Raw genomic sequence first — 21679 nt, forward strand, 5'->3', positions numbered from 1 at the left:
ATTTAGGGATTTCGTCAACTACGGCCTATGAGATCATCAAAATATTCAGAGAATCTGGAGAAATCTTTGCATGTAAGCTGCAAGGCCAAAAACCAACATTGAATGCCTGTGAGCTTCGATCCCTCAGGCGGCACTGCATTTAAAACCAACATCATTGTGTTAAGGACATTGCCACGTGGGCTCCTGAACAGAAAACCATTGTGAGTTAACACAGTCCATCGCTACATCTACAAATGCAAGTTAAAACTGTACCGTGCAAAGCGAAAGCCATATATCAGCAACACCCAAAATCATGCCAGCTTCTGTGGCCTGAGCTCATCTGAGATGAACTGACACAAAGTAGAAAAGTGTGCTGTGGCCTGACAAGTCCACTTTCAATTTCTTTGGGGGGAAACCATGGACATAGTGTCCTCCTGGCCAAAAAGCAAAAGGATCATTCAGATCGTCATCAGCACAAAGTTCAAAGGTCAGCATCTGTGATGGTGTGTTAGTTCCCATAGCATGGGTAACTTGCACATCTGTGAAGGGATCATTCATGCTGAAAGGTACATCCAGGTTTTGGAGCAACATATGCTGCCATCCAAGTAACCTCTTCGTCCGTGCTTATTTCAGCAAGACAATGCCATGCCACAAGGTGACATCTACAGCTCCGATATGCCAACGCCTTGCGCTGAAATTCAGGGGCAAAAATCACATTAACCAGGTAAAATGAACATTTTAAATTGGCTATTATTTTGAAAATATTTATTTTACATTGTTAAATCAAATAGTCCTTTTTAATTCAAAATGACAGCTGACTGCACAGGCCACACGTGATAAAAATGATGACGGAACACAGAAGCAGATGGCATTTTTGATTTGCATTTTTTTTTCACTGTAGGCTGATAATCTAAATTTGGCTTTAATTTCATGAATACAAGGAGGACTCATAGACACTGACTATTTTATTTGAAAGTAAGCTTCAACCGAGCATATTTTTTCAGAGTTCAAAATGTTGTTGTAGCAGTTCATTTATGTATGTATTTTTTTATACATACAAGTTAAAAAAAAAAAAAAAGATGTAAGGGTATGGAAAATGAACGAATGTTTATTAATGTATGTTGTCTCTCTAAAACAAATAAAATGAAAAAAAGAAAAAAAAGAGCAGCCGTTACTATAACTCCTATGTTTTACATAGTAGTTTAAAACGGCATTCATGTTTCATAATAATTACAGACGAATGGTTGCTTAAAAATCAAATGTCTCCTATTCAGGTTTCTCTCAACATTTAACTACAGATAGCGAGTAAAACAGCATACATGTATTTCTTCAAAGATGGTTGTTCTTAATGTAATGCCATTTTTGTACTATTTTGTTCAAATCAACATAATTATGTGATTAAATGGTGAATTTAATCTGCAAAAATACATCAACATTAATTTTAGTTCTGTCGTTAAATTGTTAAATTAAGTTTGCAAGTCAATGTTGTGTTTGTTTAAAAAATATTGACGATTTTAAATTAACATTTCTGAATATAGCCGCTGTGATTTTTTTTCTCTTCTTAGTGTTTTATCTCAGCTGACATCCTCATACTGTTTTACTGTTTGTGGAATTTTGGGATGCCAGTAAAGAGTAAAATTAAAGAATTAAAGCCTTATTTTACGACTGGTGATAAAACAAGATGGTTCATGGAACTGTGGTGACGAATAAATGAGAATTTAACAAACTCAGCTCAACAGGACTCTAGATTATTCCTTCATGAAAACAAAAAATTAAGTGCCTTTTTCCCCCCCACTTCATCATCTCTTGTGCATGTATTCAGTGCCTCACTGGGGAGTTGACATGGTCAGCTGGACCGAGGAGATGTTGTGGTCCAGGCGCAGAGGGAAAATCTGTCACAGACATGATGGCTCTGAACACTGGCAGCTGGTGCACCCTTGTTGGGATTGTGTGTGGGCTGTTTTGTGTATTTTAGGTCAGTTGAAATGTCTCTTGAGGGAAGAGCAGCTGCAGACAAATATCAAGTCCGAATGCTGCATGCATCTTTTGGTTACAAATAAATATTTCCCTTCCTACTTGCAAAGTGGGTGATATAAAGGTGGACAAGAATGTCCTATCAATTAAGCACCCTTTTTTGTGCTTGGCTAATAACCTGGCATTTGATGTAAATCGATTTAGATGAGCCAGTCACATTCAGTGAAAACTGATGCAGTGCTGTTGTATGTCTATTTGATTTCTGCATTGACCTGCAAGGACTCTGTTCAGTGGCATACTCCCATTGTGTGTGCGTGTGTGTTTGTGTGTGTGTGTGTGTGTGTTTGTGTGTGTGTGTGTGTGTGTGTGTGTGTGCGTGCGTGCGTGCGTGTGTGCGTGCATGCATGCGCCTGTTTGTGTGTGCACTTTGACTTTGAAGTACAGTGTGTCGTGACAGTAATCTAAGCCAATTTACTACACATCAGTCCTTCATTATGGGTTTGATAAAAAGCAGTGGGTGACCACAATGTCCTCCCAAAAAATCACAATTTACTTTTCAAAGGTAAACCTGTTTGACCTCATTAACCCAAAGTGCATGCAGTTAAATGCAAGACTAACCCCTAACATACAAGTGGGCGCACACAAACACAAAGTGGGAGCATCCAAGTGCAGTTAAGTATTCAATGTGACCCTCAAATGAGAAGCCAGCAGTGAGGTGAATTCACGCTGTCACATGTTCATCAGGCTTTCATCATGTCAGTATCTCAGCTGGTCTCTGACTTTCTGTTTGAGACTCATTAGCTAACAGGTGAAAGGTGATTCTGGTTCACTGTTTTTGAGATGACCTCTCCATTCTGTGTACAAGTCCACAGGGTCGGGCCCCACTCGGTAATGACCATGGTAACAAAGTTCAAATTTGGACTATTAGAAGACCACTTTCTCCGGTAATTCAAGCCCCCTGCTTTAGTACCTCTCCCAACGAGGGTATAGCTTTTATTTGGGCTTGTTTGTGTTCAACTTAGTTTTTGCTCTTTAAACCTAGATTTCTTTTGTTGGCCAAATTTTTTAGTGTATGGTATTTAAGTAGCTGCAGTTGATGTTAACGTGCACTCGAAATAAAGTTTAGTTGACAGGCTGATTCAATTACCACCATCCTGCCTACACAAACCTGGTGGAAGCGTAAACCTGATCCGCGTTCACCTAGCTACCCTGCCGAACTGAACTGCTTGCTGCCTTACGAGTGTTTTGTTGAAGTGTTGGTTCTCGTTTACAGTAATTGTCTTGTAGGGCCCAGCTCTTATCCTCAACACTTTGACACATCCAGTAGGCGCAAACATGCATTGCAGGCAGCTTGGTTGTACTCAATACTTAGTTGTCATGTTAATTTTCCTCCTCCAAATTGAAAATGGCTCCAGAAAATGGGAAATAAGGATCGTGTCAGCAAGTGAAGCATGTTCTTCATTGGATACAGCACATTTAGTTTTCATTAAGAGTTTAACATGTACACGGAACATTAATGGGGTTCAGCGGCAATGGTGTGCTTCACTGTATCTCATCCTGATAGATTAGCAATTCAGCACATGAGGGGCTACCAAAAGTAGAGGCATTAATGTGTTGTGGGGGAGGAACTGCTAGAAAATGTCTTTGTCTGAGGATTGGTGTTTACGATGCTATCTAATATCATCTGTGACTCGAACATCAGCGAGCTGCATGGAGGAGGCTGCGGAGGGGTGGAGGAATGGAGCAAAAGGTCATCACAAGCGCTGCCGTTTCATTAGGAGAGATGAGGGTTTCCGTCGTCTCCTGCTGCATGGGGAGTGATGAAAATGGTTGTTCATGCCTGCTCAGTCAGCCATATTGGATTCAAAGCAGTATATTAATATCTATCTTTAAAGGGTTTCATTTGGGAATTTACTGGCTTCCCTTGAGTGTCTGTGGCATAAAGAGGCTATTTTCTTCTTTCTGCTCCTATGTCCCCTCCCTCCCACTATAAGTCCAAAATCTTTGGAGAGAATCGGCGTTTGTGCCGTGCCGCAGGCTTCCTTGTCACATTCAGCGTTCCTCTCCAACGTTTTACGGCGCGTGCAGAACTCAGCTGTCATTTGTACAGTTGTGCTCCTAAAGGGCAGCTTCTGCATCTCTAAACAGTGGCGATGTATTTCCGCTTCTTCACAGCGAGCCTCAAGGAGAATATCAGTGGAATAAAACATCTACTGTGTGTATCCGATATGAGAGATTTAATGTTGAGTGGCTCTGACTGAACACTGGTAGAGTCCTGTTTGAAGGGAGAATCATATAACACTGTTTGAAGTGGCCTATCCGCTGAAACAGGATTTATGGCCAACAATCCATCCGCAGTGATTTTTAAAGGCTCATGATTAAGAGCTGGAGTGAAGACACGGACTTCCAATCCCGCCAAGAGCACACAAGGCCAAGCTCTGTCAGTGCCAACTGTGCTACACGTCACTCACTCTTTCTCTCTCAACCATCACTGTCCATCTATTTGAATCTATTTGCGTTTTAACTCTGGGTGTGACGAAGTGTACATATCGTCATGGATCGTTTCATTTTCTTTTGGAATACAGTGTCAGATATCAATATGATGGTGGTTCAGTGTTAATGCATCTCTCCTACTTTTCATATGATGTGGATCTCAGTATTCTCATTTGAAAGCTGTCATTACTGCGTAGGAACTCTGCACAGATCAATGCTCCCCGGGAGGTCACCCCAGTGGTTCCCCTCCACCTCCGAGATCGGGAAGGAGCGAAGAAAGCCCCGCCCCCACAGACGCCGGAACCACAAACACAGGGACAAAAAAAGAAGATCCCGTGCATGTGTCCTCTCACCATGCAAACCGATCTAAAATGTGAGAAAGAGAAAAAGAAATAAAAAAGGTAAAAGAAAAATGAATAAATTAATAGAATAATAATAAAACAGGCGGCACGGTGGCCGACTGGTTAGAGCGTCGGCCTCACAGTTCTGAGGACCTGGGTTCAATCCCTGGCCCCGCCTGTGTGCAGTTTGCATGTTCTCCCCGTGGCTGCGTGGGTTTTCTCCGGGCACTCCGGTTTCCTCCCACATCCCAAAAACATGCATTAATTGGAGACTCTAAATTGCCCGTAGGCATGACTGTGAGTGTGAATGGTTGTTTGTTTGTATGTGCCCTGCGATTGGCTGGCAACCAGTTCAGGGTGTACCCCGCCTCCTGCCTGATGACAGCTGGGATAGGCTCCAGCACGCCCCGACCCTAGTGAGGAGAAGCGGCTCAGAAAATGGATGGATGGATAATAAAACAACCTCAACAACAAAGAATACAGAAGTCAAAAGTTTACTTTCACACTTACGAAGATAGTCTTGTTATTGTCAGATGGCACCCTATCCAGGCAAAGCAATCAATAGTCTAGATTTAGAATGTTGAGGAAAGGTGACCAGGGGCCTCCTCGTGTACAAGGACTTGCGTGGATTTCCTACTAAAACATGGCGTACGCTCAAATCCAGAAAACGTCATACGCACAAAAATATTCAGATGTATGAAACTCTGCGTACTCATGAATCCAAGGATATTTCCTTCGTACATTCCAATCAACGTGGAAATGAGCGCACATGTTGGAGTAGCCGACTCCTCCCTGTCCACGCCCAAATTGAATATGCAAATCACATTTAAATGAACCCTGCACCTGAGATGCTGATCTCTGCATGATCAGAAAAAAAGGAAAATGAGCAAGGTAATGAAGAAAAATATTTTTTCTGAATGTTAAGTTGCTCAATGAAGTGGAGGCATGCAAGAAAATCCTCTTTGGCACGCTGTCCTACGGTGTTAACAACACGCGAAAGAGGAGTGAATGGGACAGCACGTGTGCGGCTGTCAATGCTGTGGTGACAAAATAGCGCGCACACGCTGAACTAAAAAAGAAGCGGTCAGACAATAAGGTGGATGTGAAGCGGAGGACAGCTGCCCACCGCCAAAGTGTGGCCAAAAAAAGGCAGAAGAACCGGCGCGGAGGGCCTCACCCCATTCGAGGAGAGAATCGCTGCGATCATAAGTGACGCTGCTCTCTCAGGGGTGATGGGAGGACACGTGGCTCACTATGATCACCCCACAAGGTTAATACCAAGTATTTTTATAACTCATAACAAATGTGTTCATACAGTAACCTTCACTCAACCCTGTGAGATAAAGGTTCATGCGTAAATGTTGTATGCGTGGTATTTGTAATAAATCTTTTGAATTCAAATAGAAGCACATCAGCATATCAAAGAGGATATCAAAAACTTTGACTCCTTTTTGATTACTCAATTTATTATTTTAACACACAGGAGAGAACACGCACGCTGGCAAAAAAAATCATGCTTCTTTTAGGAGAAGAGGGATAAATTATGTCAATTTAAACACATTTTAATCATATGCATCCGATGCATATTTTTTTTCAGTGCATGTGCTGGAGTCACGACGCGATTGTGAGGGCAATAGGCGGCATAAATGATCGCCTTGATCAATTAATAGGTGTCCTCACAAATATCAGTGGTTCATTAAATACACTGGTTAACAAATTAATTCTCAGTCTTTGCCTCAATTGCATTGTTGAAATCAAATGTTGCCGGGTATGAATTGTTCATCAGTGCTAATTGTTCATGTGTCTCTGGTGTGCAGATTTATGAGAACAGTTTCCCAGCATCACCTCTAAGTGTCGCCAAAGCGCCAAAAGCTGCAGAAACGTGCGTACGCCACCCATGCAGTTGGCGTGAGGCACCGCACATTTCCACGGTCATGTCACTCTTGATACATCTGAACTTTGCCGTGAAAAAGAACGGACGCCACGTTTTCGTACGTACGCACCTTTTGTAGATGAGGCCCCAGCTCTCTACCTATATATGTTACGTATATAGGTGTATATATATGTTCTGCTGATCTTTTTTCTAACCCAATATAGTCTATGATGAGATTTAGCCACAGTTTGATGTTAATAGCTTGTTTGTTTTTCCAGTTTAATAGAATTGTTTTCTTACTGGTAGCTAACGCGACGAGTTATGATTGAGAATATTTAATAGGGAGGTCGATTACGCTTAAGTCGCCAAGTATGCACAATCTTGGTGAAACTGGAATCCTGAAATTCAAAATGTAAGAGAGTTTTTGTGTAACCAAAGACCAAAAGCATTTATTGGTGTGCATTCCCATATATCATGAAAATAGATGTCTGGTGTAATTTTGGTGCATTGCGCGCATATATTAGATGGAGAGAAGCCCATTTTATGCATAGTGTACTGAGTAAAGTGTGTTCTATGAGCACTTTATATTGTATAAGCTGTAGATTTGTGTTTTTTGTCATTCTAAATGTATTGTTACATATCTATGTCCAGTAGCTACGGTCAGCGGACATGGAAAGGTCTTCTTCCCATTTGGTGATTGGTAAGTGCATTGATTTAGTGCATGAAATTAATTTATAAACTTTTGAGAGGTTTATTTTACTTTGCGCGAGAAGCTTCACTATTTGCTTGACAAACTCCGGCATTTCGAGGGTACTCTGGAGTGTTGGTATTCTTTTTTTTTATTGCTGCTTTTAATTTATTATTAAGAAAGTTTCCGCCTGTTATTGAGAATTCTTGGAACAGTTCATCACGTGTCCTAGAAACATTATCGTTAAACAGACCCTAGTGAGGATAAGCGGTATAGAAAATGGATAGATGGAGTTGTTGTATGTGGTCAATTCCATGTTGTTCCCATGTACTAAAATGAAGGGGTACATTATTAATTTCGAAATCTGGATTATGCCATATTGGGGAGAGCATACTGGGAGCTAATTGAGATCCTTTAGAGTGTAAACTTTTTTTTAGTTTAAGACTAAATGGGGCGGCACGGTGGACGGCTGGTTAGCACATCTGCCTCACAGTTCTGAGGACCAGAGTACAAATCCCGGCCCCGCATGTGTCGAGTTTGCATGTTCTCCTCGTGCCTGCGTGGGTTTTCTCCGGGTACTCCGGTTTCCTCCCACATCCCAAAAACATGCAGGGTAGGTTAATTGAAGACTCTAAATTGCCCGTAGGTGTGAATGTGTGTTTGTTTATATGTGCCCTGCAATTGGAAGGCGACCAGTTCAGGGTGTACCCCGCCTCTCGCCCGAAGATAGCTGGCATAGGCTCCAGCACGCCCGCAACCCTAGTGAGGATAAACAGTACGGAAGATGGATGAATGAATGAAAAAGACTAAATGGGGGTTTTGGGAGTTTTATGTTGTTGCAGTCTGTTTGTTCAAATTCTAGCCAAGAATCACACTCCTCATTGTGGTGCAACCATCTGATGAGGTATTTTAATTGGTTAGCTAAATAATAGTGTTTAAAGTTGGGAGCATTTAGGCCTCCCTCCTGTTTACGTTTCTGAAGAGTGGATAGACTAATTCTATTTTTCAGATTTTTTTTGAATAAAAATGTATTACAGCAGAAAATCTAAGGTTTGAAACCATTTAAATGTGGTCTTAAATGGAATCATTGAGAATACATTATTTATTTGACATAAGGTTTTCATTTTTATTGTGGCTATTTCTTCCCAGTAGTGATATCGCCAAGTTATTCCAGCGTCTTAAGTCAGCTGTGATTTTTTCCAAAGTGATGTGTAATTTAGATAGGTTAGCTCTGTGAGTTTTGGCGAAATATTAATAACTAAATACTTAATGTTTCCTATAGGAATAGGGTAATCTGGGATTTGATCTGCAGGAGTCCATGAGTTTGCTGTTATTGGGAGTTTATTGATTTTGTCCAGTTGATCGAGTAATCTGATATTTGTAAAAATGTTTTAATGAGATTGAAGACTGCCTGAAGAGAATACTTGGGTTCCTGTAAGTAATGAAGAATATCATCAGCATATAGATTGATTTTGTGTTCTGTCACCCGTGAGCAGATACCTTTAATATTAGCATATTGACGTATAGCGGCAGAAAGAGGTTCGATGAATATTGCAAATAGCATTGGTGAGAGTGGACATCCTTGTCTGGTTCCTCTTTGTAATGTAAAACTTTGTGAAGTAATCCTATTTGTGGTGACTGTCGCTTTCGGCGAATTGTATAATGTTGCTATCCAATGTATAAATGAATCTCCAAAGCCAAATTTGCGAAATACTGCAAACAGGAAATTCCCAGTTAACTTTATCGAAAGCTTTCTCTGCGACTTTCTCAAGTGACTTGATGATTGCGTTTAGATTTTTACGCTGTGACATGCTTATTAAATTTAACAGACGTCTGACATTATTTGTGGAACTTCTATCTTTAATAAAGACTGTCTGGTCATAGTGGATTATCGACGGGAGTTTCTTTTTCAAGTCACAGATCTATTTTCAACATCCGGCCCCCAATATTCAGTACTGTATCCGTCCCCGCAACCCACACATTTGACCCATTAGTACCACAACCTGACCTGAATCGCACAAATAAGAGCCACAATCTGACCAAAAACCTGTACCTAAAAAGAAGCTGTTGTCGAAGCTGTTGACAAAATGTCAGTTGCTTGGGTTATAATGTGACTTTTTTTAATTAAAAGTTTTTCCATTTTTTAGCTACATGTACTGTTAGAAACCTTAATTTACATCACCATATACAGCTATGACGACATTATTCACTCCCCAAATTTTTAGATGAAATTATTTTTGTAGATTGTAAATCTTTTTAGCTGAAATAATGAAAATGAGGCGGCACGGTGGCCGACTGGTTAGAGCGTCAGCCTCACAGTTCTGAGGACTTGGGTTCAATCCCCGGCCCCGCCTGTGTGGAGTTTGCATGTTCTCCCCGTGCCTGCGTGGGTTTTCTCCGGGCACTCCGGTTTCCTCCCACATCCCAAAAACATGCATTAATTGGAGACTCTAAATTGCCCGTAGGCATGACTGTGAGTGCGAATGGTTGTTTGTTTCGATGTGCCCTGCGATTGGCTGGCAACCAGTTCAGGGTGTACCCCGCCTTCTGCCCGATGACAGCTGGGATAGGCTCCAGCATGCCCGCGACCCTAGTGAGGAGAAGCGGCTCAGAAAATGGATGGATGGATGGATAATGAAAATGACCCAAAGGTTTTGTTTTTTTTCATCTTGAGAAAATGTTCCATGTCCAGAATGATCGCTACCCTTTCTCATGTCCAATTTTCTAAATGTGTCATTGATCTAGTTGCTCTATATTAGGCTAAAAGTTAGCTAATGTAGGACGCAGGATCCTTTAGAATGTTTCCTCAAAATTATCAAGGCTATGAATCATTTTCAAAATGTAACAAAATAATGAAAATACTGTATCTTTAAAATACTGTATCTTTTCATCTTAAAGATACCCATTTAACAAATCAAAATGCCCTTTAATGCTAAATTTGGCAATTTTTATTGTGTGGTGGATATAAAATAAACATTTTATAACTAAAAAGAGGTTTATACTGGCAGTTTTAACAAATATGACAAAAAGTAATATCTTTTAAAACTGTAAACTTCCCTTTAACCTCAATGCTATGCTAAACACCTTGGGCATGAACTAGACAGAGTTTGTGAGTCGGGCTCTGTTGGAATGGAGGCACTCCAGCATCTTTGTCTTCCCACAAGAGTGGAAGCAGTTACAGCTGCAAAGTGGGCACCCAACTCCACATTTTGTAGGGACAAATAATTTCCCAGCTTTGAGTGAGGTGGTCACAATTGCTGGCTCTCCAGAAAATTATTGTTTGGCATCCTTCTAAAATCTTTTTTTTTTTCCCTCTAAGGTTCTGAGCATGCCGCCACAGCGACACAACCTGCAGCCTTCTCCGACCTGTTACCTCACTTCCTGGTGGAACCAGAAGACGAGTTCATAGTGAAAAACAAGCCGGTGATGCTCACCTGCCGATCCACCCCAGCGACGCAGATCTACTTCAAGTGCAACGGCGAGTGGGTTCACCAGGATGACCACTTAATTGTGCGGACTGTGGACCCAGCTACAGGTAGCTTTTGGACTTATGTTAAATGTAACTTTCCATCTAAAACAAATTTCTTTATTTTAATGGATGTGCTGGTGCCTTGTGCAACTCTTTTGATACGAGGCTTTGGGAAAAGGGAAGTTTGCAATTTACTCGTGATTCTCGTGCTCCATCAGGTCCTTGGCTTGTGCGCCAGCCTATTTAGCCTGACAGGATCATAATACGCACATTGGTTTCAGTGGCAGAAATCCCCATAATCACCTTGGAGACATGTTTGTTTTTTTGCCATTGTGCTACAGTCCCCCGCCTCCACCGTCAATGCCATAAACATGCACGACACTGATGTTGTGTGATTCAGCAACGATCTGCCAATGCGAGCCACCCATTCGCACCCTGACATCTGATAATAATGTGATAAAACAAGCTTTCATGGAGGCAAAAGTGAGCACATGTAAATCTCCACAATAGCCAGTCAAAAGACGCACATCAATCTTTGCACATCAACATGTATCTGGAAGGAGCCTCTCTTGGCCTTGTATAAAACACTCAGCAAAATATTTATGGTAGCTGGTCTTTAGGACTGAATTTGTTTCAGCTTTACAATATCAAAATGTTAAGGGCGTAACAGACTTATAATTCTGCCTTGCTTCAGTATTCTGACACAGACGACTAAAACTCTTTTACCACACTGAGCCTTTGATTTGTTTTTTCTGACTTCTCTCCTCCTGTGCCTTAACTTTTTCATGCTGCCCAATTAGGCCAAATTTTTAATCTATTGAATTCCTTGCTTTGTGAGTGGCTTTCAGATATGATTTAAACTTCACTTCCCTTCAGTATTAGAGCTTATTTGCCTTGTTGCCAAACTGCAGAGCAGAAGTTGCGTCAGAAAATAATTACAAAAAACAAATAAATAAAATAAATCAAAAATCTATTTTGCAAAAAATGCATATGCACTAGATCAACTATTCGCAAAGTGTGGTATGAGTAGCACTAGTGGTGTGCTGGCTCCCTCTAGGGCTATGCAAAGAATCACTGCCTAAGTAAAGTTCAGTTGTATTTAACTTCTTCAAGAAATAATCTTTAAGAACTATTTGTTTTGAATAATTTTGGTATAATTACTATGTGCAATACATATATATCGAATCATTATTTTGGTAAAGTTTTTATTTTCCCACATTTAAGAGCAGTGTTGATCTTCAAAATGTGCATAATTTTACAATGGCTTACAATAATATCAATTATACTTTTTAGGAATACAACCTGTCTCGTTTTTCTACTATGCTAGTGTATTTTAATGTTGGTCATAATGGTTGTACTTGGAGAGCTATCTTTTGAGATGTTGGCTACTTGGTGTAAAAGGTTTGACAACCACTACACTCAATGAAAGTCTAGTTTAATTCAACCACAGGTGAGTCTAATCATCAAAATTCTAAGGTGTACTCATTTATGTTGCGCACTGTACCTGCATGACATGTTACAGGCAGACTTTTAATCTCACTGGGTTCAATCATTCAAGTTTAAAATGGATCTGGATATTTTGTTGGTACAATACAATGTGATTACACAAGGTTATTGGTTTATTAAAATAATATATAATGTAGTAATAATATAATAAAATACAACTGTGTGTTATACTGCTAAGAGGAGATGCAAATTAGACCCTGAGTTTGTTTTAGGTTGAAGTTCTACTATACCATATTTCCTGTAAACTTGGATATATCAGCCCCCTTCTAACTTGAGAAAACACCTTGCGGTAAGTTACAGATGTTTATTTCTTTATTTCTTTATTTCTTTCTCTCTCTCGTGCTTTCGAGCACTTTGTACTTAAGTCGTGCTCTCCATCGATGTGGTGGCTTGAGACTGAGAGCATTGAAATATTGAGCCGACTAATCTCCATCCATCCATCCATTTTCTGAGCCGCTTCTCCTCACTAGGGTCGCGGGCGTGCTGGAGCCTATCCCAGCTGTCATCGGGCAGGAGGCGGGGTACACCCTGAACTGGTTGCCAGCCAATCGCAGGGCACATCGAAACAAACAACCATTCGCACTCACAGTCATGCCTACGGGCAATTTAGAGTCTCCAATTAATGCATGTTTTTGGGATGTGGGAGGAAACCGGAGTGCCCGGAGAAAACCCACGCAGGCACGGGGAGAACATGCAAACTCCACACAGGCGGGGACGGGGATTGAACCCCGCACCTCAGAACTGTGAGGCTGACGCTCTAACCAGTCGGCCACCGTGCCGCCCCGACTAATCTCTATATCTGTTATCTTTTGATCATTTCAAGATATGAGAGAATGGAATGATTACGTTTTCGTTATGAAAAATTTCTTTTGTTAATGAGACTTCATTTCATCAGGATGCCATTTGAGTTGCCGGCCCTCGCTGCCTCAAAAACATGCGTATATGACAGCTACAGAGTTTGCATCCAGATGCATGTACATCATGTATTCTCTCACCAATTTGTGTTTTAGAAATTTGAACCATTTATAAATGAGGCCCCTAGCGGCATTTAATTCTTCTGTGGGACGGGTGAGGGTCATTTATTTTGAGAGAGTTGTTTATATATATATATTTTTTTTGTTCATTTAAAGTGTTACACCAACAACTAATTGATGCACAACATTAATTAGAACACTCAGCACTATTTAAGGACATGGTATGTAAGTAGTGACAAGCCATAAATTTAGAGCCTCTGTGGCCCAGGTAAACAGTATTCTTGAGCAAATACAGTCTGTGCACTCCCTCCGTCTTACCTATATACACAAGCATTTCACTAAAGTCATTTCATTATACTGAACAGTAAATAATGAATGGCTCAGTGAATGTGTCTGTTTTTCAATGGATTAACCTCTTTCGTACAATAGACTAAATCAGTTTAGCAGGTTCAAATATTCAACATAAATGTTGATATCCAGGCTGACGTTAGTCCCGACTTCTCCCTTTGTCCCTTTCAACACATGAGAGGGATGCTCTTGAGTGAATAGTAAGTAGTGTATTGGCTTCTCCCCAGTTGTGACCTTGTAGAGTTGGCTGCCCAACTTTGATAAGATGATCATGAATTGTGTTGTCACAGCGTTGTCATAAACTAAGCTTTGAGGGAACATCATATTACCAATGAAGCGCCACTCTGCCAACCATTAATGACAACGGACCAATTTATCATATAGTTATGAGCACTCATAGTCAGCATTTATTTTTCTTTAAAATAAATCTGTCTTGCTAAGTCTTCACACTCTTTGAAGTTCCACCTCACAACAGTGGCCATCACCCTGTGCTCTCCCTATCTTTGATGTATATTATATATATATATATATATATATATATATATATATATATATATATATATATATATATATATATATATACCCCATGTGGGTCTGTGTGAAGTTGTGAAGGACACATGGCTGTCCAAAGGTATGACTGCTCCAAAGCACCCACATCGATCTAGCAAACACCTAGGCTGTTTAATGTCAGTGCCGCCCTGAGGAGTTTACGGATGGGTCTCTAATTCCCCTTCAAACCATCAGATGAGACGAGCTCACATCCATGTGTGTGTTATTTACTGATACACCCTCAAGGGGATATAGAAAGGTTAGCATAGTTATTTAGTTATGGAAAAAGCACCATGTAACAGTGCTGTACAGACTTGTCAGGCTTTCTTCACAGCACGGTCATCACACTGGACTCCAAACTTAGATTTGTTGCCAGGCAACAAGACTTCTGTCACAGTAGAAGCTGGGCGTTAACAACATGCCATTATGAGGGAGACATGATGAGTTGGATGTAAACCCAAGTTTATTTACAATTTACTCAGCGGGGAAGAGTGGACAATCACCTGCTGAAAATACCTCAAGACGAACTTTGTGATTAGTTCTACCTCAATGTGTTGCTTTCTCTGCCCACACTCTGCACAGAACTGCTTAACCCTTTTAGCACCTTTTAGCGAGGAGTTAAGGTAATTTGAAATACATATGCGCCGCGGAGTCACCGGTGATCCCTGTGGTTTTAAAAGGGTTAAAGACAAAAATGTACTATAAATTCCATGACAACAGCTTGCTATATCAGCCACTGCTTCAGTGGTTCGTTTTCATGTGATCACATGGCAGTCAAAACACTGCTGGAGAACGGTGTCCTATGTTTGATATCAAAATCTTTCTTTCCAGTTTTTAATGGATGAGTGGCCCAACAATGATCAATCATAGAGTTCGGTTTGCACAACAGCTCGACGTATAATACGAAAAACTGTCAATATTATATTTTGATATATGGTAAGCTGTCCCACAGTCACAATGGTCCCAAGTTTGTCACTCTATATGTTCATGTTGAAACAAAAAATAGTGACGACATCTTACTGGACCAAGTGAGTCTCATTAGGTGCAAAGATTTTGCAAGCCCTGCCTGAGGCATTACCTTAATACAGGTGCATGTTAAACACAAATTAGCACATGTTCCAGTGAATTAAAATTGGCATTCTGAATGTCACAGCAATACCTGGATGCAATAACACAACATCTTGTGACAATAACATGTGCTTCATGTTACAGAATTATATCTAGAGACATTGTTTGGAATCACAGTCAGGTCCCAAGGACATAAATGTGGGAGTGGTTTAATAAGAAAATGTTTAATACTTAGTCTTTACTTAGTCTCTGCTGGTTCCAACCATGTGATGCGCTACATTTTGTCACAATTCCTTCAAGACACGATTAATCAACAATAAATTCTACACAATTGACATTTCTTATACAGTATATCAATCCATTTATATTCCTGTGAGGAAAACTGAGAAATGGATTGTTAGTTGAAGAAGTAATGGAATCCATGAATTGCAATGCTTCCAGTTTGTTTTTAGTGTGTAAATACAAACTGATGTGTCAGCGAGACTGTTGATACCATCAACCTCACACAGTAGAGCTGAAAGATAATGATGTCAAAAAGGCAGCTGTTTCAGAGATGTAACAGTGTGGCCCAACACTGTAGATGCAATATTCAACTAACCCCCCATCTCCACCAACTCAAATGTCAGTGTATCTGCCGTTTTAAATTAAATACCTGAATCACCTCTTGACGTGACTCAGGCTCAGGTGGTAGAGAACATGACATGTGGATAACTATCTCTTCCAGAAATAACCTCTGCCCTCATCAGGCAACTTTGTTTACTGAAACCGATCCAGTGCTGCAAGTATAAAAGGACTGCACCAGCTGTGGACCATACTCCAGTCTTACACCTTTCAAACTTTGAATCAACCAGACATATCACACTAATTCTACATGATAGGGTCCTATCCTTGGTAGTGGTGTCAGGTGAGGGATGACTTGAGTTCATCATCCCATCCAAGTGAAGTTTATTTGTGTATCCCTTAATCACAAAAAAGTCTCAAAGGCCCACAGTTGACAAAGATCGACGATATTCCTGGATCTAAATCCCCCAACTGGTCAAGGAAAAACTCAAAACTGCATTTGCGTAAAAAAGAAGAAACCTTGATAAGGGACTACAGATGGAGAAATCCCCCTTTCAGGATTACCAGGCTGCAATGGATACAGAGTGGGCCACATTAATCATATAGGATGTTGTTGTACAATGTTAGGAAAAAAACAGCGTAGGTGTCCATTTAATGAGATGAAGTGCCGCAGGTAGACACCTTCGGGAAAGTGGTTCATCCTGAGGGCCTGGCTCCGTCGGTCGATACAGAATCCTTCATAGCAACGCCTCCAGGGAAGTGGTCAACCTCAGATCTTGTCCCTGTCGGTCGGTGCAGAATCCATACAGCAGCAGCCTCAGATTTGATCATCGCCACCTCTCCAAGGAGGAGAGAAGGGGGGAGGAGAGAGAAGTGGCACTTAAAAAGGCCAAAATCCAGTTGTAAGGCGGAGCAGGAGACAATTTGAACACTACATGTGGTTTAAAAGCAGAAATGGGAAGTAACAAAGTACTTGTACTTCGTTACTGCACTTAAGTAGATTTTTCAGGCATCTGTACTTGAGTATTTATTTATGTGGTGACTTTCTACTCGGTGGCACGGTGGACGACTGGTTAGAGCATCTGCCTCACAGTTCTGGGGACCAGTGTTCAATCCCCGGCCCCGCCTGTGTGGAGTTTGCATGTTCTCCCCGTGCCTGCATGGGTTTTCGCCGGGCACTCCGGTTTCGTCCCACATCCTAAAAACATGCGTGGTAGATTGATTGATGACTCTAAATTGCCCGTAGGTGTGAATGTAAGTGCGAATGATTGTTTGTTTGTGCCCTGCGATTGGCTGGCAACCAGTTCAGGGTGTACCCCGCCTCCTGCCCGATGATAGCTGGGATAGGCTCCAGCACGCCCGTGACCCTAGTGAGGAGAAGCAGCTCAGAAAATGGATGGATGGATGGACTTTCTACTCCTTACATTTAAAAAATGTGCCTGTTACTTTTAAAACCTTCCAAAGTTAGCGACGACACAACATAAAAAGCAGGACGACAAAAAATCGGAAACCGCAAGTAAGCGAGTTGAGCATATTGATCATATACGTCGTAGATACTTTGAGCCGCATGCCTACGGCGACGTTAAGCTTGTGTGGGCAAAGCATTGGTGCAGTAGGGGCAAAGTGTCGGTGCATTCCATGTTTATGAATGACATGGTCGGAAACCTAAATAACAAGGATGCTTGTACATTGTGCTGCGTGTGGTTGCACACACGTTGTCCAATCACAACAAGGGCACTCCGAACTGAGAATGACCTTGATATAGGTAAGAAGTTAGGTAAGAATATTTTTGGGCTCCTTTTTTCCCAAAGTTGCTGCAATGCTTTGGGTGAGCTAGGTTAGTTTTTTAGAAAGCAAGCTTGTTGAAGTCTAGATTGCTGGCAGTAAAATATCACATATGAGCCTTGAAATATAATATTTCTAACATATTTATTTGCCCAATCCCCCCAAAAAAGACGTAAATATCCCAAACTGAAAATATTTGCTTATTTTCGACTTGTTTCAGTCAGACCTGAAACTAAAACCTGAAACCTGCATGTTTTGCAACTTACGCATTAAAGACACAACAACAACAACGACGTCAAACTTAATCCGGCAGGTAAACTAATTTGACAGTTCAGCTAGACTGGTTTGGGACAAAAAAAAATAAAAAATAATAATGATGTGATTGTGAACATTTTAGTACAGCTAAGTAACATAACTAGGGGTGGGATGGTTTATGATAAAAGTCCAAACCTTTCCTTTCAGTTCATAGTCACGCAAAACTCTCTCTCTCTCTCTCTCTCTCTCTCTCTCTCTCTCTCTCTCATTTACTAATGAGACAAAGCAGTGTGCACTCTAGAACGGATCGTGAAGCCTAAAATATAACGCCAACCGCTGAATGTAGAAGAAGTGAAGCGGCGTTGCTATGGGTCATGTGTGGAGACAAAAAAAAAAAGTGTGGATCGTTTGCGATCATGACGAAAGAGCCAGCGCTAGAAAATATATGGTGCATTATAGGTCTGCTGTTTGGGATCACTTTGCATTACGATCACGGCGATTAAAAAAGTCGTTGACAAAAGTGTGTTCCACCATTAGTACGTAGAGTACAAATTAGTAGCTACATCTGAATATAATTTTCATACTGCTAAACGTGTTTATTGAGGTGTCGCCATTAAAAAACAAAAATCTGACGGTTCTGTTATAAACCTGTCTGCACATTGTCTACATGTTTTTAAAACTGAGACCACAGCATATGAAACAAGCTTTGATGTAATGACAATTGTCAATTGTTAGTGGTTCTAAATACTGTGAATAAACAAACCCGACTGAGTGATTTAATTAAAATGGAGGACACATGAGGAATGCAGATTTTGTTCACATTAGTTTTTTTTTTTTTTGAATGATGGCAACATTTTTGTCATGTGTTATTCCCTTAATTATGAATTTCTTTCATTCACCATGAGCCCATTAGGTACATATCTAATTATATTTGACCAACACAAAACAGTCTTAGCTTTTGTTTAATGGTCTTCTTATTTAATAACTAATCTCAGTTATTGTTCATTTATCTTTTATAAAGTGTACATACTTTCTTTAGTGTTGTGATTTATGGGGGGGAAAAATGTGAAAAAACGTTTGTTTTACTACTCCAATATATGTTGCGACTGGTGCAAGATTGTATGACTTGACTTGCAACTTGCCTAAACCAAGTAATGACTTGAGTCGACTTGCTTGAAATGTAGTGGCGACTCAACTTGCTTGATTTATTTTAATTTTTTTCCCCATGGGACTTTCTTGAGACTTGAACGTTATGACTTGAGAGTTGCACATATGTGACTTAGTCCAACCTCTGCGTATTATACACGATTAAAATATGTTAATGCACAAACTGTCCCCTGATGTGGCTGATAAAATTTCAACAATGTTTAATTTGACCCCTTGCCACGTCACATGCACCATGGCTCAATTTGTTAGTGACACTTTTACATTTGCAAAAGTAGTTACTAACAGGTACTCCACTGGACTACTGTATTTTTATTGTCTGGTCAACCTTAGGTCCAAGCGTGCCCAGCTAATACCATATGGATTACGTAAACCACTGCAAGTTGGCTCACTGATTGAGCAGATTCATCACTGCAGCATCATTGTAACATTTGAGTTGAAGTCATTGTTTGCATGCGTTGACTTTTGTCATTGCCAATGTACAACGACAAAAGTAAACACGTGCTAAAAATGAAATACCCTGTTGTTGTGCCTTTGTTGTTGTGAGTTCTGGATGCTGCGGTTTTATACTCCACACTCCAGTTTCCACATTGCCGCAGTGGTTTTCTTGCTGTCCTCGTTTAAGCTAAGAACAATTTATTCCCCTTAAATACAGAAAAGTAAACACAGGAGGTGCTCGTTCTTGTCTATTGTTGTTGTTTTTTGTACGCGTCTCATTCTGATTAATTCATTCAATATGGCTTGGTTTTGGTGGCCGTTGTTATTTTGAAGTAGAGTACCGGTCGCCCCTCACCTTGGGGAGCTCAACTGAGTTGATACTGTGCAGTGGAAAAGCAGCATCCGTCATTAATGTTCTCGTTAGTGACCCAGGACCTAAGTTGGGACCTGTACAGTATTATTGTGTGTGATGGGAATGTGTGTGTTTAAGAAAAAATGCGGCACTTCATCTCTTTTTGTTTCTACACATACATGCATAGGGTCAGTTGTCTCCAAGAAGTTACTTTGAACATGAATGAGAAAAGAGAAGTCACAATTTGTCCTTCATCTCATGGTATCAATTTCTGTTATTGATCCATCCTTGAGTCTATCGGTTTCAATTACGTGCCCTCAGTAACTTATCTCAATTGTTGTGGCTGTGAAAGCTTCCAAGGCCTCAGCCGGCTCTGTCTCTTTCCCAGGTTTACCTTTATGGAAGAGGAAGAACGGGGATGTCTTGTGACTTTTAATAAAGACATATCCCCTCTGAACAAATCAATAGTGACGGTGTGTTTGCATAGATTAGGGGATTCTCCCGGTCTATGATTTCTCATCAGACACATGATGAGGAGAAAGGAGATAGGCGTTTGAGCAGAGGATGTTTCTATGGGCCAGACTGATTTGATTGTTTGCATTTCATCTGCCAGCATTGATGGAAATGATTTTGATCCTTGTGCTGCATTGTCAGCCTTGCAGAAAAGCCTCTCAGGTGGAAAATACATGCATTTCATATTCCTATTTCAATAAACCTCCAACTGCTTTATAAGGGCCTGGGCAGATGAGGTGTTCTTTTTTGATTGAACTGTTTGTCAACAAGGCTTGAAAGATGCAGAAAATGAAGAAAATCATAAAGTAGCACAGGTTTTGTGTGTCTTATGAAAGTAGATTTTTGCGGACACAATATTAATAACATACAGTATATATTATTCACTTTTTAATAACGTTGAACCTCTGTAACCATGGCCTATATCCCTCAGGTTTATCAGCACAAGGACCTAGCCTCTGTCAATCCTTTCAATACCAGCGATGATGTGGTCAATAACTCTTAAAAACAGCCATCACTTTCTCATGAGAACTAATAATGTCACGTCACCACAGGAGTTACCATTGTGTATGCAAGGGAGCCAGGATTAATTTGTATCAAAGATGTCTTTTCTGGGCGGCACGGTGGACAGCTGGTTAGCACATCTGCCTCACAGTTCTGAGGACCAGGTTTCAAATCCCGGCCCCGTCTGTGTGGAGTTTGCATGTTCTCCCCGTGCCTGCGTGGGTTTTCTCCAGGTAGTCTGGTTTCCTCCCACATCCCAAAAACATGCGTGCTAGGTTGATTGAAGACTCTAAATTGCCCGTATGTGTGAATGTGAGTGAGAATGATTGTTTGTTTATATGTGCCCTGCGATTGGCTGGCGACCAGTTCAGGGTGTGCCAGCAAAGTTAATTTGAATCTTGAGATACATTACAAAATGTGGTTTATTTGATATCTTGGGAAAAATAAATGTTAAATGGACTGCACTTATATAGCACTCTATTTACATCATCACAGTGCCCAAAGCGCTTTACAAAGCCTCACATTCACACACACATTCATAAACCAATGGGCGACTGCTGCCATGCGAGGCTCTGCCAGACCCACTGGGAGCAAATTAGGGTTCAGTGTTTTGCCCAAGGACACTTCGACATGCGGATACCGTAATGCCGAGTATGAACAAAATTAGGGGCAGCTGGCTTGATTGCTACTTTAAGAGTGGAGGCTGGCTTGACCGGCGCTATATACCTACTGGGGGCGTGCCTTTAGCGTCCCCCTTCATGCGCACTCTTCCCCCTTTACGTCCGCATGCTGTCCTCAGTCACGTCCGCTTTTCCTCTATATAAGCAGCGTGTCGGCAGGAAATGCTC

General features: G+C 40.9%; 1 protein-coding gene across 6 annotated transcripts in view; it reads left to right on the forward strand.

Moving 5' to 3' along the window:
• unc5a (unc-5 netrin receptor A) overlaps nucleotides 1–21679 on the forward strand; it is a 205753-nt gene that overhangs the window by 86510 nt on the left and 97564 nt on the right. For all 6 annotated transcript variants that reach the window (XM_061787189.1, XM_061787190.1, XM_061787191.1 and 3 more), the window contains exon 2: nucleotides 10668–10883. In XM_061787189.1, coding sequence (XP_061643173.1) covers nucleotides 10668–10883 — 216 coding nt within the window. The remainder of the gene's footprint in view (nucleotides 1–10667; nucleotides 10884–21679) is intronic.

The sequence above is a fragment of the Phyllopteryx taeniolatus genome, chromosome 10 (assembly GCF_024500385.1).
Source record: "Phyllopteryx taeniolatus isolate TA_2022b chromosome 10, UOR_Ptae_1.2, whole genome shotgun sequence".
Lineage (NCBI taxonomy): Eukaryota > Metazoa > Chordata > Actinopteri > Syngnathiformes > Syngnathidae > Phyllopteryx > Phyllopteryx taeniolatus.